Source organism: Charadrius vociferus, unplaced genomic scaffold, assembly GCF_000708025.1.
Source record: "Charadrius vociferus isolate BGI_N301 unplaced genomic scaffold, ASM70802v2 scaffold404, whole genome shotgun sequence".
NCBI classification, from domain to species: domain Eukaryota; kingdom Metazoa; phylum Chordata; class Aves; order Charadriiformes; family Charadriidae; genus Charadrius; species Charadrius vociferus.
The window spans coordinates 614061-638332 of NW_009648443.1; the positions used below are offsets into that span (position 1 = coordinate 614061).

Genomic DNA, 24272 nt, shown 5'->3' on the forward strand with positions numbered 1-24272 from the left:
ATTTCAAGCCACTTAATCTTGTCCACTGTCTCTGCTGCTGCTTCTCACTGAAGGACGTGCTTCCTGACTAGCAGCGCATCGCTTCTCCACCGTTCCTGGGTAGGACAAGCTTTGTTGGTATACAGAGAATCCAGGGATCATAATTCCTGGCTGGAAAGTAGGATGGAGTGCTGTTAGGCAGGTGTGATTGTTGAAATAGTTTGATGGGATGGGAGGGTAGCTAAAGGTGATCTTGTCAAGCAGATCAGCCGTTCTGTTGTGATAAGGATTTGGTGGCCATCTGGCAGATGACGCTATGTTCTTCTTTTGCTTTTGCCACAGTATTGTAAGCACTCATCACATATTCAAATACTTAGAGTTTAAACGGGGGGGGGGGGGATTGCATACACCTACTTTTATATCTAAATACTCTTTTGTCCTTCAGCTTTCACAGCAAATACCAGAGCACTGGCTTGCCTCTGTCTAGGCTTTGTTTAGAAATTATTAATATTGCAATGACAATTGCTAATTAATATATTGCTACTCTAAGTTTCAAGTTGTCACAACATTGTCATTAGTTTCTACAAATGGTCTATTCCGTGTAGCCTAGATTCTAACATGGTAAAACTGCCTATTAATTTTTATCTTCTTTTCTTACAGTAAAAAATGGCATTTCAGAAGGCAGTGAAAGGAACTGCTCTCATTGGAGGAGGTGCCATAGCAACAGTTTTTGGCCTCTCTCAATTTTCTCAGTATAGAAACAAACACGTAAGTATTAATTATGATTTCTGATAAAATATGAAACTTAAAATCTGTTTGAGCGTATGTTAGGCTTATACGAATAGTTTTGTTTGGAAAGGAATGCCAAGAGCCTCTCAGCTTGATTTGGTAGGTGCTAATCCGGAGGATGGCATTAAACGATGTTTTGCTGTTGTAGGTCTTTAACCAGTGGGGAAGTGTGATTCTTGTAAATCGTTTTTCATGTTTAAAAAAATGACCTTTGAGTACTACTGGGGATTTCACTTAGTTGGAGGTGGAGTGGAAAGTACTGATTGACGCAGTAAGTAGAGTTTGGACGGTATTTTCAAACTTAGAAGGTTGAAGTGGAACCACTAGCTCTACCTCTGAAAATCTCAGCTTCAGAATGGTCGTGGTGGCAGTTCTCGTTCAGTTCAAAAAGCCGAAAGCTGTTTGAGGGTAGGATCCGTGCCAAAGAAGTCAGTGGCGAGGCTCCTGTTGTTTCTGGTGGGCATCGGCCTCTGTCCGGGTGGGCAGGACCCGCTGGTGAGCTGGGGGCACGCGTCACTGCTGTCCTCCAGGTAGCTAAGGCACACGGACAGCATAAATTCCCCGAGCAGTGAAAGATGATGCCGGAGGCGAACTGTTAAGGTAAAGTACCGGTAGCAGAAAGAGATGCAGTAGATTCTGGTGTCAGTTTGTGTATTGATCCTTGCTGGGGTAGAAAGTAGATTTCATTGGCGTATCTGCTGCTCGCAGCGCAGTCGGAGTCACCGTGCTGTTCAACTGGCTTCTCCATGCAGAAGCCAAGGAGAAACCAGTAAAAGGAACATGAGTTGTGGACTGGTTTTAGGCAGAGCTGGTGAGGATCGACAACTACTCTTTATCTTAAAGCAAATAAATGGCCGTTGTTTTAATGCAGTTCTGCTGTGCTGTAGAGTTTTATAAAGTAACCACGTCTGGGGTTAGTAGATGCGTCTAAGGGAACGTGTCTTCTGATCTGGTGTTAAATGCGGGCTGTGAAGCTGGCACCTCGCGTCTGGCCAAAACTATTTGCAATCAGTGTTCCGTAAAATGGTTGAAGTAAGTGTTGTCAGAGCTCTGGCCTGATTTGCTTCAGTCTGCCTCTGGAAGAAGCTTAAGCCCAAGGAACTGCCTCCCCCTTCCCTGGAGGTGGCGGCAGGGTGAGCAGCTAGGTGAGCAGGCGCTCGTCTCGCAAGGGGTTTTCTGCTCCTCACCTTAGAAATGTAATCAGTCAGCTCTTTATCTAGGCAAGCTGTTACTCTCTGAACTGCTTTAGTTACCGCACATTTACTCTAAGTTGCCATTCAAATTGGGCAAACTGAAAATAGGAACGGAAGAAGTGGATCTTAATGGTCTAGTTGAAGGTAAAACAGTGGGTGATGGGAGAGAGTCTTCACTGAGCTCCAGGAAGGTGTGTATTACGTCTGAGTAAATGATAATCTGAATCTTCTGGCTGTTTCTATGGGGAGGAGGAGTAGCAGCTGAGGTATTGGTGAAGCAAATGAGATGAGTCATTTCTGGGGAACCTAGCTGGGAAGTGGATAAGCCAGGATCCTTATGGCTTCAGATACTGTTGCAGAAAATAAAACCTAGCATTTAAAGTGAGCTTCCCATTGGGCTGCCTGTCTTGCACCTAGCTGATTATACTGTTTCTAACTCTCTCTGGAGTCTTTATCACAGGATTTTACAATCTGGCTTCATTACTGTGAGAAATGGCAGCTTCAAATTTTAGGACTGTTAAATAAGAGAAGGAGTTGGAAGGGAAAAGTGATCTGGATAGCTCACTTGTTTTATATGCAGTATTCCAGAATTTGGGGAATTCCCATTTTTCTGGGAATGGATGGCCATTGGATGGCCATTATGAATTTCCAGAGACAGACTAAAACCCAAAGTTTTACAAAAGGTTATCACGGTGTCAAAATGAAATAACCGCTTGTCCCCCGATTTCTAAACCTATTGTGTAGGATCAGTCTACAAAGGATCTGACAATTTCCAGCATATGTGTAAGCAAATGGATCTGTCAAGTGAACAGCATGTTGTTTTCGTGTTGTACTAACTTGCACATTTCCCACGTGATGTCCCTTAAAGCTGCTGCCTTAAACACCTAATACAGGGCAGCAGGTGGAACATAACTGGAGGGATTGACACAAAGGAGGACAGTCCGTTTGTCGTGTTGACATATCTAAGCTGTGGGCATGTCCCCCAGCCCAAGTGTCCTCTTTTTAATAATGCCTGCCAATCAAATATATGCTAGGGCACAGATCTTGTCTTCCTTTGCCAGAGAAGGATATTGCCCCAAGATGTGCACTAATTGGCTACACATTGTAGGAAATCTGTTGTTATTTCAAGCACAGAATCCATCACGTAATAAGACAGAAATAAAATGCTCAGGTTTTTTACCCCTGTTCGTACTGCCTCACTCAGCGACTGGATGTGCTGTGGCTGGCGTCCTGGAGTTAGGGGCACTCCTTACAGAATAAAGACCTCGGCTGGCTCGCAATCCTGAACACGCAGTCTACTGGATCTGTCTGTCTTTGTTTTCCACGTTCACTCCGCTGGTGTTCCATGTGTCTGTGAAACCTGGCTGTCCCAGGAGAAGCTGCAGGGTGGTAAAGTTCTGGCCCTTAAGAATGGGTGGGAGGTCATTTGGATTTGTTAGCCCAGCGTACTAGTGAGTGGTTTGTCTTCTAAAAGGGAGGAGTATCGGCAATTTCCGATGGTGGAATTTAAATTGTCCTCCCTAGGCTTGAGAGTGGAAGCCTGCCTGGGAGGGGAATGGCACAGTTAGCACCTTGTCTGTACGTAAACGGCTGTAAAGTGTTTGCACCTTGGAAATAAAACACTCCATTGATTCAGATCTCTCCTGCTTTTTAAGATTGTTACCCCACCTTATTTTTCTATACACACATGTGTGTGCTGACATTTTGGAGTACGTTTCTGCAACAGCAGTTGAGGCAGCGTAACCTGAGAATATTTATCTGTGTATGACATACGCAGGCGTGCAAGGGGCTTAGTAAATCGCCCTGATTGTGTGTTGGAAAAAAAATGAGCAAAGCGAGGATGGGAACACGTGTTGACATGACAGAGCTGTTGCTGAATGTAACTCATAAAGTGATAGATGAATATTGCACTTCTGTGTATTTTATAGTAACCCGATCGCTGGGATATTTACTGAGTTAATAAAATGGGTTAGCTTAATGCTGTGTGTAAGGGAATAAGTAGAAATGACACTAATTCAAGCAAAACCTCTTTCAGTAAGCACACAGGAGTGGTTCTTTCGTGCTGAGCAACCGTTACCCTTAAGGAAGCTGGTCAAGCTTTCCTTACTGACTTAGGCTGTTGAGGGCAAATGCGTAAGTCTGACAGGGAGGTTTTTGGTTAGATTAAAGAGAAAAACCCTTTTCCAGAGAAAATGAGACAGTTGGGGAACTCTGCACAGCAGGTAGTGCAGAGATCTGAAGAAACTAGTCCCTCCTAAACTGTTTTCCCATAAAGCAAATGTGTTCATAGGTTGTTTTTTTTTTTCAGTGCTACCACTGTAAATGAATTTTATCTTAAACAACAGAGAAACTCTCGAATCCATGTACGCTACGTTGACTACCAGTCACAAGCTCCTGCAAAGAATTGCATCTGAGATGAAGTTGGACCCCTCTGAGACATAAAATACACAGGCTGTCTAACTAATTGATTGATTTGGCCTCAGATATTCAGATACCTGAATGGCAAAGGTGGTACAGCCAGCCTTTGCTCGCTGTTTCCCCAGAGCTTCTAACACTCATGGTGACAGAGAAATGGAAATTCCAGTTTCTCTTCCTTCCTGTAGATGCCGACTGAGTTGCTGCATTCTTGCTTTTTGTGCCTTTATTTTAAAGCATTGAGCCAGGTGGGCTGGTACTAGGTATGATGTGGGTCTTCTTTGATGTGCCACGTTTCAATTGGAGACCACTGATGATTTTTTTATACACCCACCCCCCCCCACCTCCCCTCATTAAGGGGAAAAGCACTGCTTTGTTTTGGAGTTGTAAGAGATTGCTGCCTTTTCCTTACTCAGCCCACCAGGCAATCCTTCTCTCTTTCTGGTGTGTAAGTACATTGTTGGTCGGTAGGAATTGCTCGTCAAGGTGAATCCAATGAGTATGATAATATGATAATGCATCCAAGCCTGCTTTGTGGTTTTTTAATTACTCCTCCCCCCCGCCCTCCAAAAAATGAATGATGATGATGAATTTGACTCTGCAAACCTACCTGGAGATTTACATTAGCAAATGAACAAGAATGCATGCTTATGGATTACTAGATCACTTTATAACTTCATGATTGAATTCAAACTGCCAAACTAAATTTCTTCTCGCTGAGAGCGTAATCAAAACCATTCAAGGAACTCTTGCCTGAGAAATTGTAGATATAAACAGCAATTGCTTATTTCAGTAAACATACTTGTTCACTGCCAAACTAATCACGTTATTGCAGATGGAATCCCTGTATGCAGCTTTTCTTCACTCTCGCATTTAATTGACAGCAAGATGAATCATATCTATATCAATTCCTAGTGCGCTAATCACTTTGCTTGTATTTCAGCGCTAATCTCGGTGCTCTTGCTAAACCAGTGGCTCTCTGCTTGGGGCTCTGGTCTGTGTTTTACTGTAAGCCGTTTGTTGTATGTAATGTGTTTAAAAACAAAACAAAAAATATAGTCAAAACCAAATGATGCTGGTGCTTCTTGAACTCTGAATTTTGTTTCTCTTGTATCCTCTTATTTTCCTGAAGTTAAGTTGTATGCTTTGAAAAGAGACACTTGTTTTGCTGAAGACGGCATGTTTGGAAACGCAGTGCAAAACTAAATCTTGGGATTGGGATTTTCACTTTTTTAAAGTTTTAAAGTTGAGCATAAGTAGCTGAACTTGATCAGCCAAGACACGTGCAAGACTAAGCCACGGGTGGTTTTGGTCTTCACAGTTTCCTTCTCGTCACTGTTGTCTGCAAGTCACAGGGTGATATTTAGGGAAGGTGGAGACTGGCATCTGCCGTCTCTGCACTCGCTGTAACGGTACCGCAGTGAAGGACGTGCTTAGTGCACCAGCTCACCGAGGAAAAACCAGGGACCGTGTAGGCAGCCGGATGGTGATGCTTCTGTGCAACCCAGAACGCTGCAGCGGTGTCGCAGTTTTCAGGTGTTGTAGGGGAAAACCTTTCGTTTGCTGCTTTCCCGGCCCCTGTGGGGAGGACAAGCCGTGCGGGGCCGGTGGCGGGCAGAGGGGTCGCAGCAAACCCCTGCAGCAGCACAGGGGCCGGAGGGGCGTCTGCCCAGCACGGGGCAGGCAGGGAAGGCAGGAACGGCTGGATCCTCTCAGTGTCTCCTTCCTTGTGGCCATCGCTCCCTGGAAGAACGCCTTCTGGAACTGCACCAGTGTACCATACTGTAGGGATATAAAAGTTTCGAACCACACTTTGGGGGATAGAAAAGTGTTCAGCTCTGCTAGAGACGAGTGGGCAGGGGAGAGAGCGGGGCAAGAGGCGAAAGTAGGTGGGAGTGTGCAGAATTCATTGATCAGAAGAATAACGTGGAAGCCGAATTTCTTTGAAGTGCCGAAACTTTGTACCTCAGCTGGTGATCTGTGCCTGCCGCCACGTGTCGGTGTGTACACAGGTGAGAGCGAGGGGAGACCGTGATTGGGAGCTCATCGACATTCCCCTGTCTGCTTCACCTTCGCTCGGCCTCTGCGCTCTCTGCGTGTCTCTCCTGACTCCTGGGCTGGCAGCACGTATGTCTCTATTTGAGGGTTGCGGTGGGTTTAAACAAGCTTCTAATTAGGAGACCTTTCGTTACTGTGCATTTGTAGTCGGTGCCTGAGCCTGGGCCACAGTTGGCTGAGTGCTTAATGCGGCTGGTCGCACGCCTGGGGCTGCGCCGTGCCCAGGCGCTTGCTGGGCTGGAGGTGACCCCGGCGGGAACCACAGGCTTGGGAAAAATCAGTAGCAATACTATAGCTTGAGTCATAATTGGCCAAATTTTAGTTGGTTTAGATCTTAATTTTCACTTTATTTCTGGGAAGGTATACACCCTTAATATAAAGTGAAGCACTCTTTTTGTGGTCCAACTTTCCTTATTGATTGAATTACAACACACGTGCAATGAATGTGGTTGCTGCTGTCCTGAGTAATTTGCATGAGCTACTTGCATTATAGTCAACATCATCCGTGATTACAGGATGAACTTGATCTTTCATTATTTTTCAATGTGCACTTCTTTTCGATGTGGCTACAAGCCATCAGATTTTATTTTCAGTTGTGCAGTAATGATAGGAACACTGAGAAATAACGCATTTCAATCGTAATACTGCTGAAGAATGAGCAAATAATTTTGAACAAAAATATTTAGGATGTATGCACCATATAATCCGAGTTCAGGCTTCTTGCGCATGGCTGGATTGGCTGTTAATTTACAGCGGACGTGTTGCAAGAATCACTTTTACCTTTAACTGGGAAGGTCTGCTTAAAGAGCTCTGTGACAGCCGGGGAAGTGGTCGCTGCAGAGGAGCTGCAGACCCGTTCAGCTGCGCCTGCGAGCAGATGGGGGTAAGCAACTGGGTCACCTTTGGTCAGCCAAGCTACTTTAATACAGCGGGTGGATATTCTCTCCCCATTGCAAATGCCAGGGGAAGTGACTGCAGTTCCGAAAACCCGGAGGTGGCTTGTTTTAGCGGAGAGCTTTTCCTAACGGCAGAGATCTAGGAGCGTCTGCCTGGGAAACTCAACGTGTGGGCTGAGTAATGCTACAACTCTGGGGCAGGGTGAAGGGTGCTTGGGGTGGCGCGTTTGCAGCGTGGGCCTGGGCTTAGGAGCTATTTCTGTGGCAATTGTAATTCACGGTTAACAGCGCCATAAGCCATAAAGTTATTTCTATAACTGAACAACTTGCCTGGTTCAGGTTATTCAAGGAGTGTTTGGAAGTAAAACTTAAATGAGCGAGATTCCTTGCACACTGTAAGCAGTGGATGGAAAGAGATTTGACAAATAGATTGTTTGAGATGATAGTAAGAAAGTAGTATTTTGTGCTTTGTTACTTGAATTTGTATTCATTTACTCTTTCCTGTTTAGGAGATCTGGGCACAAGCTATTTTGCATCAGTTAAGTCTGCCATTTGGACTAAAGACTGGATCATGCTCAGACCTTGGTTTCTAGGGTTTAAACAGGTTTTTCTTGTGTTGAGAGTGTTTATACTTTTCAGGAAACTCTGAAAATGTTAATTTTTAATTTCCTGCTTGTTTATTTTGGTCCATTCTGAATCGGTCAATTATTTCTTCCGTCCTGGTCTGGGTAATGTAGATGTTTATTTGTTTTCACGTGTGTATTTCAAATCAGTAGTGGTTAAAACAACTGACATCATCTACCTGGACTGGTGCAAAGCATTTGACACTGTCCCACACAACATCCTTTTCTCTAAACTGGAGAGACACAGACTTGATGGATGGACCACTCGGTGGATAAGGAACTGGCTGGATGGTTGCACTAAAAGAGTTGTGGTCAAACTGGAGACCAGTGACCTCAGCGTTCCTCAGGGTTTGCTACTGGGACCGGCACTGTTAAATGTCCTTTGTTGGTGACATGGACAGTGGGGTGAAGTGCACCCTCAGCAAGTCTGCTGATGACACCAAGCTGTGCGGACCAGTCAACACGCTGGAGGGGAGGGATGGCATCCAGAGGGACCTGGACAGGATTGAGACATGGGCCTGTGTGAGCCTCATGAAGTTCAGCCAGGCCAAGCGCAAGGTGCTGTACGTGGGTCAGGGCAAACTCAAGCACAACTCCAGGCTGGGGGGAAATGGCTGGAGAGCAGCCCTGAGGAGAAGGACCTGGGGGTGTTGGTGGGTGAGAAGCTCAATGTGACTGAGCAATGTGCGCTGGCAGCCCAGCGAGCCCCCGGCACCCCGGGCTGCATCCCCAGCAGCATGGCCAGCAGGGCGAGGGGGGATTGTGCCCCTCTGCTGCGCTCTGCTCTGGGGAGACCCCCCTGCAGTGCTGCCTCCAGCTCGGGGGGTCCCACCAGCAGAAGGACACGGAGCTGTTGGAGCGGGGCCAGAGGAGGGCACGGAGAAGACCTCAGAGCCCCTTCCAGTGCCTAAAGGGGCTCCAGGAGAGGTGGGGAGGACTCTGGATCAGGGAGGGGAGCCGTGGGATGAGGGGGAACGGTTTTAACCTTAAAGAGGGGAGATTGAGATGAGATATTGGGAAGAAGTTCTTGCCTGTGCGGGTGGTGAGCCCCTGGGGCAGGTTGCCCCGAGAAGCTGTGGCTGCCCCATCCCTGGAGGTGTTCAAGGCCAGGTTGGACGGGGCTTGGAGCAACCTGGGCTGGGGGGGGGTGTCCCTGCCCAGGGCAGGGGGGTAGAACTCAATGATCTTCAAGATCCCTTCCAACATAAACCATTCTATGATTCTATGAAAACAGTTCCTTTGGAAGTTCTAGGTACTAATAAAAGCACTCCTGTTAATCAAACAATATTCAGAGCACCAAAATCTGATTATTTGTGAAAGAGCCAGCTCAGGCGATGTTCTCAAGGTTGCGGGGGTGGTACTGCTGCGCTGGGATGTGCTGCGGGTGTTCTGGCTTGCTGGCCAGTACCTCGACTACCCTGCTTTTATTGTAAATGCCGGCGCTTTGTCCGCCAGATACACTTGGGCGCAAGTGATTGTTGTGGAAAACATGGATCCGTCCGGTCTTAAAAAAATGCTGGCGAGGGAAATTCACTGTCTAGTTTTGTACAGAACGAGGGACAATAGTGAATGAGGAAAATTTGGGAAGAAAAGAGCTGGAATAAAAAGCGAAGCTGGAGCTGAAAGCAAAGAGAAACCAAGCATGACTTTTGTGGTCTTGCACACTATGTAACTGTCTGAATAACTATGGTATCTGCCTACAGCCCATTGTATGTAAAATTAGTGTGGTGAACATGAACCCACAGCGATGGCGCTCATCACATTGCTATTATGAAGTACGTGACCAGTAATAGGGTTTGGGGATTCCTCTGATGGTAAAGGTTTTCAGAATTCTGTTTAAATTATTGTTACCGGAAGAGACCCTTTGGAAACTGGCTAAAACTTTAAAATTTCAACCACGGTCCATAGTAGTTGACTGAGCGAGCACGTCAGCCTTCCTCGCCGCGGCCACTAACTGGAGAGCAGCAGTGGCTCGTGGAGTGTCAGAGTACTGGAGGGATTCTCAACGCCATTCCAGTAAAATCTGAACTTGTCTGGAAACTGCCACATCGCTGAGTTTTGTTACTTTAAAGAAAAGCTGTATTTTAACATGCTGTAGGATATAAATTGCTTTGCTTATAAGATTTTAAGAAAGGATATGGAAATAGTGTTTCTTTGGTGTTGTAGTGTACTACATTTGACAGTAAACCACATCATCTCATGTACCTGGTCAGTGGCCACTGTACAAGTAATCAGTTTTGAAGTATTAAATGTACATTCATCTTTAAGTCCGTTGCTTTGGTGGATTTTTTTGGTCGAGAGTTGAGAGCGTGGCCGTGTGTCTGTTTGTTGAAGTACTTCCCGCGCATCCGGTAACATCTGACATAGCAGAAGACTATTCCTAGAAATAATTACTCTAGGTGGTAGTGCTTGAGTACAGCGTTGTGGTGAAGTAGGCAAGATGAAGTAAATGTGTGCCGACCCTTTATTGTTTTAGCACTGTTTATTGCTCCATAATGTTTTAACGCAATATTATTATTAAACATAGGTAAAGTGACTGGGCGTTTACCTTTATGGTTGTAGAAAATGCGGGGACGTGGTTGTGTGTGTATACGCAATAAATACAGATCCTCATGTGTTGCTTTTGCTCTTTGTAGGGTACCTTTGTGCGTGTTCAAGCTGCGGAAGCTGTGACTGTTCCAATAAAGAATGATTTCCCCACAAGAGAACAGCAAATTTTGGCACTGCAAACCACAAGTGAATTTGATGTCCTTGTTATAGGCGGAGGAGCAACAGGGTGTGGCTGTGCTTTAGATGCAGTCACTAGAGGTAAGGCTTGAAAATTTAATTGCATTCTTATTCTTGGATTACATGGCTTAGAATAAATTTCTCAGACTGGATTTTCAGAAGTACTTGAAGATAGAGAAGGGGTACTCTGAATGCCTGTTTATAAAGCTGCTGTTCTCAGAAGCTAAAGTGAACTTGAAGAAAAAGCGTCCTTGCGGCTTGTGGTTTCGGCAGAGTCTTTATTGTCTCGGTGCTTGTATGCAGTTGTCGGACATAAACCTTTTTGCTGGATGCTCTTGGATCGACTTCTCATCCGCTGTTGCTCCTTGCTTAGTGGGTTGATCTGGAGTCACGTTTCACTTGTTTGTGCAGCAAAGAGAAGACACGACTTGCGCAGCACTTCTGGCAACTGTTATGAAAGGGCCAAGCGTGAATTCTAGATGAGTCACAGTGGCTCTCCAGCTCGTATTTCTTATGACACGAGATATCTACAACTCCTGCTAATGCATTGTAGCTGCTTAGTATATTGCAGGTGTGGAGAAGTCTGTTTGGATTTTCGGTGAAAGGTACCAGCACCATTCAGTCTGAAGCTACACACAGTAGATCTGTGCTCAGATTTCCCCTCTTTTGGGGCATTAGCTGAGTAACTGCTTGAAGAAGCTACTAGAAGCAGCAGAATTGATGTTAACTTCATGCGTAGCCTTAACTTAGGGAAAGCTCAAGGTAAAATGAGTTTAAGCTAACGCTTTTTACCCGACTTCTGCAGGAGGATGAGAATGTGTGTGGCGGCAGTTGGTTGTCGGCCGGTAGATGTGCAGATGTTGTTCAATACCTCATGCAGTAAGTCAGACGTGAAAAACTCTCTTCAGGGAGTGAAGAAGCAGAACGCTAGTGCCCACTCTGTGTCATCCACCTCACGCAGTGACTTTGAAATTGGCCGGCAAGTTCTAATCAAATTTGGCAGTTCTCAAAGAGAATAAGTTATTTTATGAGTTTAATGAAAATAGATCTTCAGATAAAGACATGAGACTGCATGGGTACTGTTTCTATCGGAGAGGCTGGGGCATCAACTCCTCTTCTACTAAAATACTGTATTCCCCCAGAATACCGCATTTTTATCCAAAAAGCTGTGTAAAAGATTTGTGAGAAAAGCTTGGCTTGGGGTGTGTTCTCTCGGTTGTTATTTTCAGTACGACCGACCAATGTAAGAGAGAACCAACCTTCTTTAGTTTCTGTGGTTGTAGACCTTGTTTCTGGTTTTGGAACTAAAATGGAAAAAAAATAATAGTGTAAAACATAGTAGGTAGCCCTGAAGTTCTTCAGGTGCTTTAACCTGTAGATGCACCTCAAAAACAAGAGGCAAAACCTGACTCCAGGAGTGTTTTGTGGCTTGATTGGAAAATACTTGTCCAGAAGGTGTGATAATTTTGAAATAGATAAAGCAGTAAGGTCTGCACCACTGGTAGATACATACAAGCTCAAATCTGGTTATTAATTTTTTTCATGTAGTATTAAAGATAACTTGAGGTCTTTTCGCTTCTGCCTCTGCTATATTGTGGTAGAAAATGCAGTTGTAAAGCATACAGAAATAATTATAGGTAATCTACGTTTATCCTTTTATTAGCTATTCTGATTATATCAGTAGATTTCTGAAGTGTGAAATATTCCTAGGCATTTGGTTAATGAATTGTGTATTGTTGCTGTTCATTCATGGAACTTGCTCTTTTATTATGTTTGCTTCGCTTAACAACAAATTTTGCTTTTCATGTGTTTGATATATCTTCGCCAAATTATTTCTGATTGTATCCATTAATCTTCAGTCACATTTGACAAAAATAAATTACTCTGATCTTTGAAAGTTACCAGTAATAATTAGATATGTTTTAAGGACATAGAAGTTTTGGGAGACCAATAGATGTTAAAATGTATTTTCACCAACCAATAACATAAAGCACCCCCAAAGAGGGAGAAGGGAAGACCCAAGGGGTAACTGCTAACGCAGGTGATGCGCTTCCCCTTGGGTTTGCATCGTCATGTTGTTGCGGTTGGTTTTGGTAGCCATGTCACTGACTTTAATTCCCTTTTTGCCTTGCTTGCCTAACTTTAGGATTTTGCCAGTGATGGAGGGGGTCTGTTACGCTGACTTCTGTAGCACAGATTGTCCTTCCAAATATGTTTTATAAGTGAAAGACTGCCACGTCCTTGTCCTGTGGCGCTTATCTTGGTTGGCTTTACTTATGCGGGGTGTTGGAAGTCAGCGGTGGCTGTCTTGTCGGTACGTGCCGACGGATGTGGCCGGGCTGTTGCCCCTATCTTACCATTACAAGGCATCTGTTAATCGTTTGTTTCCTGCAGCTCTTCCTGTCACCTAGCTTCCCTCACATAACCCGATGTTAGTCTCCTTCACGAAGAAGGGGCCAGGGACGCAGTGTAGACAGCGCTGGGGTCTGTGGTTTCACAGCCACTTCAGCACGAAGCGGTGTGCCTTCACCCCTGGAAGGCTTTTTCCAGGCCTCCGGGGTAACTGGGGACACAACGTGTGCAGCAAACGTGCCGACCTCATTCCGAGCGTTTGTTAGAATAAGCATTACAACGTTCGGTTATAAAGCACCTGTGTTCTGCATTTGGGTGAGCGTCGGTGAGCCGTGTGGTTGTCCCTTCCTTGTGCTGGTCAAACCCTCAGCGCCTGCCGGGGTCAGGGAACACGCGTGCGCAATTTTGAGTAAACGTTTTTCTGAAATACTTCATCATTATCTCGTAACTAATGTTCTGTGGCGAGCTCTCCTGAGCGGTGAGCGTGCCCGGGGCTGGCTCTCCTCTGGGTTTGGGCACCTCTTGAGCAAGCAGCGTGTAAGCGAGCGGGCAAAGGTGCCGCGTCTGCCTCGCTGGTGTGCTGTTGGAATTGAGAGTGGGATGGGTTTGGAGCTCTCTGCTGCAAAGAGTTAAAAGTATTCATGGAAATACTCTGTTCCTGCCATGAATATGAACTATAATTTGCTTGGGGGAGCGTGGCCCCTATAATGTACTGTAATGCCTTTCTATTGTGAAATATCCAGGTTTTAATGTGCTTCTGTTGAAGTTCTGTTTTGACTTTTCCCTTAGGAAGGAGGCTAAAATTTTTCATTACAATATAGACAGTGCACTACACTTTGAATACAAATTTATCCATGTACGGAGTAATTTTTCTTGTGATTGTCTCTACCCTAGAGAAGTGTCTTTAATGAATTACATACAAATTGTGTAATTTAAGAAGTTAATTTGGTTTTCTGGTAACACAGGACTAAAAACAGCCCTTCTAGAAAGAGATGATTTCTCATCAGGGACCAGCAGCAGGAGCACTAAATTGATCCATGGTGGAGTGAGATATCTTCAGAAGGCCATCATGAAGTTGGATTTTGAGCAGGTAATTGTTTATGCTGGTTGTTAAGCAAAAATTGCTAGTAGACACTTCCCCTGTCCCAATTATATCCAAGACTCCTTTCTATTTTTTTAGTACTTGACTGTTGTATTCCACAGCCACTGTACATAGAAAGTCTTCTCCAGTTGAGCTTTCCAGACTAGGGAAGGCAGTGCTGCTGCCTTCAGCTAAATTCTTTCATGGCCAATCTAGTTGCCGTACCTCGTAGATTGCGTTTATTTTGGGGGAGGAAGGCAGAGACAGGGCTGGCTTCAGAATAAAGAGAGCTTCCCACCTGTCGTGATCAGAATTTGGGGGAGTGAGTGATTGTCCTGTTTACTTTGGAATGGGGAAAAAAATAAGGTAAATGAGTGATTCTCTAGAGATGCTTTTATGTATTCTTGTGTTGGTTGAAGTATGATATTCTTGTTTCGAGAAATTGATTTGTGTTCTCATTGAAACCTCTCCAAGTTAACATATTATTTTAATGGTTATAATACCGCTACGGAAGTGGTGACTTCTCAGGGAAAAATATATGAAACATGCAGTTATCTAGCTATGGAAGTCAACCTCCTGGGTTTTTTGGGGGTTTTTTTGGTGTTTTTTTTTTTTTTTTTTCCAAATAACAGTGTCATATTGATTCATACTGATTGATTTGCAGAAGAATGCTTGTGCATTTGCAACTTGGAGTTAGTATGGGATTTAGTTGTGGGAATCGGCACAGAAGCTCTGCTGTGGGATGAGCTCTAACCCTCGTTAAGTGCCTCCTGCCCACAGTTAGGGGTAACACAGCTTATGGCGCTTCATGTTCAAATGAAAAATTATTCAAATGACCTGCCAGGACACCAAAATCAAACTAGTGAGACTCAGTTTTCTTGGGAAACATTTTTCTTAACTTTTGAATTTTTCAGCAAATCTCTTCGTGTTTTTGAAAGAACAGTAGAAATTATGCAAGGTATTTGCTTTGAGAAACAGTTTCTTAAGTGTTGCAGATGGAGACAAAATTGAGTAATGTGGGATTCACGTGTGCATTTCTATCTTTCAGTACAAGATGGTGAAAGAAGCGCTTGAGGAGCGTGCAAATCTGCTTGAAATTGCTCCTCACCTATCGGCTCCTTTGCCGATAATGCTACCTGTTTACAAGTAAGCTCCGCTATAATCTCTCTCCTTTACCATTGCTTTTGACAAGCAAGCTGTTTCCCTGGAGTAGTTTCCAGGTGCCTCTTCCTGAGCATGTCTTTAGACCTGTCACAAGCTTTGTCCTCCAGGAGCTGAGATGTTGCCGTATTGTGGAAGCATGAAATTCTCATACGGCACCGAGCGGCTCTCGCTGCTGTCGAGGAGCACGTCTTGGGCTCCCGCTGCTCGGTGCTCTTCTACCGCCCCAACGGGGGAAAGGAGGGGAGGCTGCAGCGGGAGTGAGCTCTGATCCTCAGGATGTTGTTTGCTGTTCTTTCCAGTATATCCTTGTCTTCAACACGTGCTATCACAGTGATCTTAGCAGCGTGCTGTTTAGTCCTTACAGCCACCACTGTTGGGTGCAGTAGTTAGCACGCTTGTCTTCCGCAGTACGTGACAGTTTGGTACTGAGAACAGTTTGCTTCTTGCATGAGAAAGAGACTTCAGGTGATTTGGGTTAGGTTTTTAGGTCTGTAAGAACAGTTCCTCACTGTAACAGGCTACTTAGAGCAGTGAGTTTCTGCTGAACAGTCTTAATGTACGGCTTTAGTCCTGTCTTAGTAGAAGGGGCTTGTAATAGCTGGAGCTGACGTAGGTCAGCGGTTGACTGCATTTATTTGGTCCTGTTTGTGCTGGAGGCATTAGTCAAGATGTGCATTTGAGGAACCCTTGCAGCTTGCGCACACGGTCTGGTTCTTCCCTCAACACATAGCTTTAATATCTGACTTTACACTGAAGTACAAAAAGGCAGTTTGTGATCTTAATTCTATATAAGTAAAGCCTTGAGCCTGCTTGACTAACCGCGGTGAGCAGATCACTTGGAAACAGTGAACAGTGAACAATACAGAAGTTCTTCATATTTACCTTATATTGCGATGCCATAAATTTGTGTGATGGTGTAACACAACACACTGTGTTACTTCACATGTTCTGTATTACAATGACAGCATGTGAATGCTCTTTTCAGGTTTTTTTGTGTCGCTTCATGGGGAATTTATTTTTTTTCCTGCAGATGGTGGCAGATGCCATACTACTGGTTTGGAATAAAACTATATGACATCGTGGCCGGAAGTCAGTGCCTGAAAAGCAGTTATGTCCTTAGCAAGTCAAGAGCCCTGGAGCTCTTCCCAATGCTACGCAAAGACGAGCTTGTTGGAGCTATTGTCTACTACGACGGTATGTTGCCTTTCTGGGCTTTGTGCTGGGCTTTGAAGGGGGGGAAACACAAGTGTGCAACTGTAGGTCACACATGTTGACTTTCTAAAGGGAAGAACAACAACTGGAAGGGTTCAATTTGCATCTTAAGCATTAATTTAGTAGATAAATTATGTTTTTCACAACAGTCACTTACAGGATGTAGGAGAATGGCTTCCTTGGCTGGCAGGTATAGTGATGCGTGAAAGCATTCTAGTCTTCCGGTGCTGCCCTACGGCTTTCCAGCTGTGCCTGATTTCGCTATACGCTTCTCAGATGGAACATTTCTTCTCAGGTATCCTAAGTCACGGAAGTGTGATCGTTCTGGGAATGCTAAATGGTTTGCTGTAGCGCTTCCAGTGTGCAAATAACTTCAGACCCGTCTAGATGACCTGGCTTCTGGTTGTGGTTCTTGCACTGGGCTGGATGGGCCTGCGTCAATTCCTTTTTGTATCGCCAGTCAGGTTGGTTGCTCTGCAAAGACAGTGCTCATTGTAATTACAGCTATCTCTGGTGTTTGATTGTAAGACGTGGTTTCTGTTAAAACCCCTTTAAATAAAGGGATATAAATTCACGAGAGGAAAAATGCCTCCAGCTCCGGTAATTTAATCTGTTGTGTCAGCTAGTTTTAGATATGTTTGTGTATGACACACAAACTCAGTGTCTGAGCGGGAGAAAACAAAGGTGCTCTCTGCACATCTTCCGATGCTCATTCGAAATAGAATGGTGATTTAATAGGGCTCATTGCAGTCGGAAGTGTTCGTGTGTATTCACACTGGAAGGGGCGTCACTCCCGTTTGTAACGTGGCAATGGGTGAGCTGTTTTGCCTTTTTCCGTGGAATAGGTCCCGCACCAAGTCCCCAGCGTAGCTGTACAGCCGGAGGGGCCACCGCGAGTCTTCTGAGCAAAGAATTTCTTAACGCTGTCTACATTGGCATATCCAGAAGATGGAATATTTTTTCTTTGCATCAGGCTTCTGCTCTGTTTCACAATGTGGTTTTTAGCGACGCTGGTATTCCCTCTTCTCCAGTCCTCTTCCACTTCACTTCCAAGACAGAACGTTGTGGCAGAACTTTCTCAGTAATGGGGCCTGCTAGGTAATAGCAAAATGTCAAAGGTGTTGATGGGGCAAAAAGCTATGGATTCGTTGCAGGCTTGGAGGAGCCCTCCGAAGAATAAATAGCTTAAATACTGATTCACTTCAGTAGTAGTACCGTTCTGGTTAGTTTTTACCTGAAGATGTAGTTTCTGACCTTTTGGCAGCCAGAAGGGTCTTCACACAAAATTGATTATAAAGGTAGTTCTTTTCCCTTTTTAGAACTGCATTTACACTATTCATCAGCTTATCAATAGGGGCTTTTGTACTGGGAAGAAGTAGGAGGGACTCTCAAAACACACTGGACTCAGATACTATTTATGAGGCTTCTGGCAAAAGCACACGTTGATAATTGCAAGTTGTCTCATACAGAACCCATCAGAATTAAAAAAAAAAAGAAGAAGACTTATTGATTTTAGTGGGAATATATACGTGTAGGTTCTTATTTGGGAGTAAGGTGAGATTTAAGTAAAAATTAAGTCCATCCTTTATCTCTGATGGAGACTGCATCTTGTCTATCTTATTTTTAAGGTCTAGAGGAAATAAGATGTTGTTTAGAAGCAGAATTTTTTACGGGATTATGTGGTATTTTTTGTGTACCGTAACAAGAGGTGCTGTAAATAGCATACGTAGAAGTAATTCAGATTTACTTTTTCGTTATCATAATCCATCCCTTAGACTCTTTTAAGGGATCCCAGGAGCACACAAGAAGAACGAAGTGGTTCTCTTAACTGTAATTACACTTCTCATAAGAGCACTATAACTTGAAATCTATTTATAATCTATTGAAGTTTTTTCTGATTAAATAGATAGTTTGGATGTACCATTGCTAGTTAGTACTCCAGCATCCCAAAGACGTGCATTTACAAGATAGTCTTAAAATTAGTCTTCAAGTTTCTTGGGCGAATAATTGTTTTAAACAGTGATGCAATAAATAAAAGTGCAGCACCAGGATGCCATGTGGTCTTTTAGTAGAAAACATCTGTGCAGCAATACAGTGCCGAACTCTGTGAGTGACGGAGAGATGTCTCTGATGTTGGGGTTTTTGCCGTCCCAAGGAAGCAAACGCACACTCTGCACGTTGAAACCAAGAAGTGTAAAACAGAAAAAAGAAAAAAAGGAAGCCTACAAAATACTGAAGCGCAGTTTAACAGAGAAAAAGGATGGTGTGATCACCGTGTTTGTCCCTGCGGGCTCCGTGAGGTCGGGTAGCTGGCAGAGACTTAGCGCTCCTCCTTCAGAGGAACAGCTGCGGTGCTCGCCGGGCACAGACCAGTTTGGTGACGCGTATCAGAAATAGACTGGAAGTTTTGCTGCCAGTGAAACTACTTGTTCATGCTAGTGTATCTTTTTTTGCTTTCCTTATAAGACTACAGCTTAGTTATCCACTTTTTAATGCAGAATTTAAGGAAATGGTGTTTTGCAGTGAAAAAATAAAACCAACTCACAAGGCTCCACCAAACCTCAATTTCCTAAAAGAATAAAGGGGTTCTGAAGGACTAAAGTATCGAATTTGTGAATTCATAATATACATTCAGGCGCTTTGCGGCTGCACCTAATCCAAAATAAAAACTTTATAACTACAATGTTAAATCAATTCTTAACCTGCCGGTTCCAGAATTAAACTAGTGTCTGCCGTGACTCCTCTGTAGGTCAGCCGATGGCCCATGGTGTAGATGGGCTCACGCTGTGTTGTAACTCATTAATTATTTTGTCATGCCCACATAACCTGTCTTCTGTCCACAGTAAATTTGTTTTAAGTCATAGTGTTTCAGCAAGCACACTTTAGATCTTGTAAATTACTGTGCTTGAATTTTAATGGTACACTTTCATGCCCTAAATCCAGAGGGATGGAGGACGAAAGGGAAAGGGACTTAAAGCAGAGAAGGGGATGATAAGATTGAATTAAACTCCCGTTAGTTCTTTCAGGAAGATTAGTCGTAAAATAGAGCATTAAATAATGGTGGAAAATATGTATGTATCTCTTAAAGTAGGTCGTATCTGTATCTTGTCTGTCCATCCCTTCTCTGTCTTCCCTAAGTAACAAGTAACTAAATTGGCCTTTTAAGAATGGCCTTTCTTAATTGACTCTACACATGCAATTAAATGTAGTTTTATCTTGTTTTCTTGCTTTTCTCTATCCCTGTCTCTATTGCGCTTTCTTTGTATCTGTGGCTGTTAATAGCACCTACCGGCCACATCTCGCCGTTCAGCATGTGTCTCACCGCCACCAGAGGGAAGAATTAAAAACATTCATTACGTAGGTTACTTTTTTGTTTGATAAAGCCACCTGTCCAGTTATGACTTATTGGTGGTGATGCTCTTTTGCAAAGGAAAGACCAGGAATGCTCTTTGTTTTGTTTTGTAAATGTTGATCAAACGGGTGGCATGTCAAATAATCCATTATTCATGAATATGTTGTGTTCTGAAATGTTGCTGCGGTCTTCTTAATTACATTTTTAAAATTGTTTATACAGGCAAAAAAAAAAATGGTACATTATAAATGTTGGAAGTACCAGCAACAGCAAATCACAGACTTTACCAGAGGCTATTCTTGCTCTGTCTCAGCATCGGGAAACTAAAGCATATGTTGGATGTTAGCCTGGGTGTACACAATGTGTCCTAGTTATTCAAGGTTTTCTTTGAAGCCGCAACTTACAAGTTTGTTTCTTAGGGGTACATGTCAGACTTCATTTAGCATTTGTTGGTATTAGGATACTCCTGAATAGCAAAAAGGCAACATTTTGGGGGAAGAACGTGGCTGCTATCTGAGCAGTGATCTGTCAGTTCCAGTTATGTAGCTCAAGGAAAACTGGAGAAGAGGCACTGTGGAGACGCTGGGCTGAGATCTCAAGATCATAGGCAGAATTATTTTAAAGCACTTTAAATGGAAGAATTAATCTCCATTTAAATTATACATAGTTCATTATGTTAAGAACCAGGAAAAACATTAAAGCAGAGATCCAACTGGCCAGAATATTTCAATTTAAAGTGTTTAGACATTCTAAGCGGCACAGTGCTTTTTAAGATGCATTATTTTTCTATCTCTAGGTGCTTGCAGACTTTTTCGTTAACATATTTTGCTTCTCAAGATGAGCCTTTAGGTGTGTAAGGAAAATTTGTGTTCTGGAAGCGGTCATGAATTTAAGGTTTTAGGGCTTTGTTGACCATGCTCTTTGAATTTACTGCTATTTTCTGAAAGCAGGAATTAACGTATACTACTTCTGTGACTGTTTTGCCACGTCAAGGTATTTGATTGTTTAACGTCTTGTTCTACCAATTTCCTGTAGATTTGCTGCGATGTAAGTAATTGTTCTTTATTTTTTGCATTCTCAGTACTTTTTTATGTATTCTCTCCTGGAATATTTAATATGGAGGTTATTTAAAGGTAGGAAAAGAAGCTTTGGCGGAGGATTTAGCTTGCCTTGTTTACAGCAAACCCCATGAGAAATCCTTCCCAGGCACACATGCACACACACAGACACACATACACACAAAAATCAATGCAAAAGAGTAGGGCATTCATTAAGCTGTCAAAAATGGAATAAATGCTTTTTTTTTATTTAGGCTCTTGTAGCTATTTTTCCTAGTATTTGAGTGTGTCCTGAATTATGAAATGTTATAGCTTTATAATTCATATTTGACAAATTAATATTTTGAGAGTGTTGAGCTGTAATAGGGGTACTGCCCTATTACAGATGCAGGCAAGTGTATGACTTCCTTTTTTTTTTTTCCTTCCCTGGGTATAAAAACTCTTTGACAGTTTGTCGCTAAAAAGACTTCCTATAGGTGAAATACACGGCTAACCATATTTCTTGGTATTTCAAAACTGAAGCCGGATGAGCGAAAGAAGCCTTGCAGGCACACTAACTGTAGGTATAACCTGGAAAATACTATGCCTATTCTCCATATCCCATTGCTTTCGAAGGCGTTCTGTCCCATGTTCTGTATAATCGAGTTGTCTGTGAAATCCTGAAGAAAAGCGGCAGCTGCGAGAGGGCCTGTAAAGGTGATGCTGGCTGCCTCTAGTGGAGTGCCTCTAACATCAAACGCGGCTCTGCGGCTGAACCTGGAGAAGCGTCGGTGTTTTTCCTTGCTGCCGTTAGTATAAACACTGGTGGGGACGGGTTATAAACGGTGCTCCCAGTTCTCGGCTGAAATCCGTTGGGTCTCTGTTTGCTGGGAGTGCTTCTCGGCGCGCGGTGGCCGGAGTCGCGCCGCGCTTTAGCCGTCAGAGCTCTTTTATCGTTTTCAAAAGGGATAAAATCAATAGCCTAAAATGGCTTTGCGTCTTTAACCCAGTTTTGCCTCTGTCAAAGGGTGCAGCCGCACGAGCCTCCCCGCAGGAGCGGCCGTTTGCCCCTAACAAAAGGGACCGAGCGTCCGCCGCGCTCCTCTTCCTTTCGCTGGAGGCGTCCTTCCCAAAAGCATGCAGATGATAACTGCATCTCCTGCTGTACCTGTAACAATTTAATTGTGTAAGTCAGCCCAGTCAAGCATCCCCGGCTCATGACTGGGAGACATGAAATTCATTGTCATTATTGTCCCTGTCATTTTGGATCATTATATCCTGCTGCAGAATTTTCCTCACTCCAGTGCTTTCTTACCTCCAGGAAGCAGGGATTATGGCTGAGGTTGGGGTGGGGGCAGGACTGTGAACTACATTTACCTCAGGGGAGCCACAGATTAAATTGGCTTTGCTCTCTGACTTGCTGGATTCGTCTGTTTGTACGCTGTGGGTTTAAGGTTGGAAATGATGAATATTCTAGTGAATTCCGTGCCCCTCTCTTTTCTTTTTTTAACGCTCATATAAGCAACGGATGGGTTTTGTGTCCCTTAAGAAGTGAACGGGGAATAATTCTTCAGATCATGTTACCTAAAAGATTTAAGATTATTCCTGAGCAAAACGACATTATTTGCACGTTGTGCCACAAACATCTGAGCGTTCCCCAGTGTGTCGTGGCTTTTAGGGGAGAGACTCCATCGAAGCCTGGAACTCTGCTGTAATTTATACGTGTGCGTTTTATGTGAACTTAATAGTCGGTCATTAGTTAATATGTACACTGTTCCGTATTGTAGCTATGTTGAGGGAAAACGGATTAGGGATGCCTGTATATCCTGCTCCTTCCCTTGCTCCGCTGCTCTCCCCGTGTCCGTCGGCGTAGGGGGCCGGAGCCGCCCCAGTCCCCGGGAAGGGCTGGGGAGGTGTGCGTTGCTCGTCTTCCTCACCACACTCCTCCTCCCCCAGCAGCAGAGTTCGCCTCGCCCGGCACCTCCTGGCCTGGTCCTGCACCCGTTCCTGTGCTGGGCTTCTCTGGGTCCGGGGGACAACTAGATACCGTACGTAATGATAACTGCAGTGCTGCTGCTTGACCTCTCCGTGGGGTGGGGTGGATCCCTGCGTCGGCGGCAGCCCTGCCGGCACACCGCCGGGCACCGCTGCAAAAAACTGTCCGTCCCTCCCGGGACGGCTCCTTCCCCCGTCTGGGGGGAGCTCACAGGGGAGGTCGGCGTCCCGCCTGCTCAACGCGACGCGCGGTAGCTGACAAACCCGTCGCTACTTCATCTGGGCTTGAACAATAGCTACTGCGGTGTGCGCCGCAAGGGTTGCCCCGAATTTAAGGTTGCCCCAAATTTCCACCGTTGGCCTGCGCGCTGGGGGTGCGCGTCAGCTCCTGTGCCACGCGGGTACGCGATAAGCCGTATTGACATCATCACGTTTCGTTCTGGCGCGGTGGCGCGGCCGCAGCAGACCTGCCGTGACAGTCGTTCACGGTGACATTTTCGCGCAGTTTCCATAAACTGACAGTGACAATGTTTAGTTTCATTTTAACACTGTGCTTTTACTTACGCTGACGTTGCGATGTGATTGTAGTGACAAGTTGACGGCTGATACAAAAGAAGTGGGAAACAACATAATTATAAAGCAGTAGCACAGAACAATAATTCCAAGTTTTGTCTCTCACTCGATGTGCCGGGATATTGTGGCTTATTTTTGTACGCCGGTATCTTATTTTCAACAGGAGTTTTAGCTTCTGTACCGTAACTTGGCAGTAGACTTCATTAGACAGACGTTCTCAGGGTATTGTGATTTTTTAATATATTTTTTAAAGCTTTTCTGGGCTTCCTGTCTCTTGTTTATGTTATTCATTTCTCTATAACTCTGTACATAAGTTGGAATGTATCATACTTTAATTTCGTAATTTTCGTTGTGACCTGGTTTGTTTTCATCCATACATGCCATTTGTTTGGTCACGGGTTCCTCCGTTCCTTATGGAGGAACTTATGGAAATAATCTTGAATTCCTTAAGTTCCCTACGCTTGTCTTGTAAAACGGTGGTCGTGTTGTGTCTCGGGTGGTCTCTGCAGCACGCCCGCAAGCTGCCCGTGCGACGGCGTGGTAAATGGAGCTGGTACTGGTAAACGGGCATCAGACCTTCCAGACCCTCAAGGAGCAGGACCTAAAAGTCAGATGCTGATGGTTACCTCTTCTCCTCCATCGCCCACGGGACGAGAAGCGTATTTTTTGGGGTCTGAGCTGGTGCCGAATGAAGGAAGCGAGAAGTTATTTAAAGTGAGTGCCACTGGATTGCTTAAACTTGGTGTCTCAAATCTCAGGTTGAATCTGTTAGAATAAATTTACCTGTGAGAAGGCCAAACTCGAGGCTTTCATTTTCCTTAAAGCC

The 24272-nt window shown here is 44.3% G+C and overlaps 1 protein-coding gene across 1 annotated transcript in view; it reads left to right on the forward strand.

Annotated features, from left to right (window-relative positions):
• The first annotated feature begins 644 nt into the window (after window positions 1–644).
• Window positions 645–24272, forward strand: part of GPD2 (glycerol-3-phosphate dehydrogenase 2 (mitochondrial)) — a 47672-nt gene continuing 24044 nt past the window's right edge. The window contains exons 1-5 of the mRNA XM_009885474.1: window positions 645–747; window positions 10590–10761; window positions 13998–14122; window positions 15162–15259; window positions 16308–16471. Coding sequence (XP_009883776.1) covers window positions 646–747; window positions 10590–10761; window positions 13998–14122; window positions 15162–15259; window positions 16308–16471 — 661 coding nt within the window. The 5' untranslated portion in view covers window position 645. The remainder of the gene's footprint in view (window positions 748–10589; window positions 10762–13997; window positions 14123–15161; window positions 15260–16307; window positions 16472–24272) is intronic.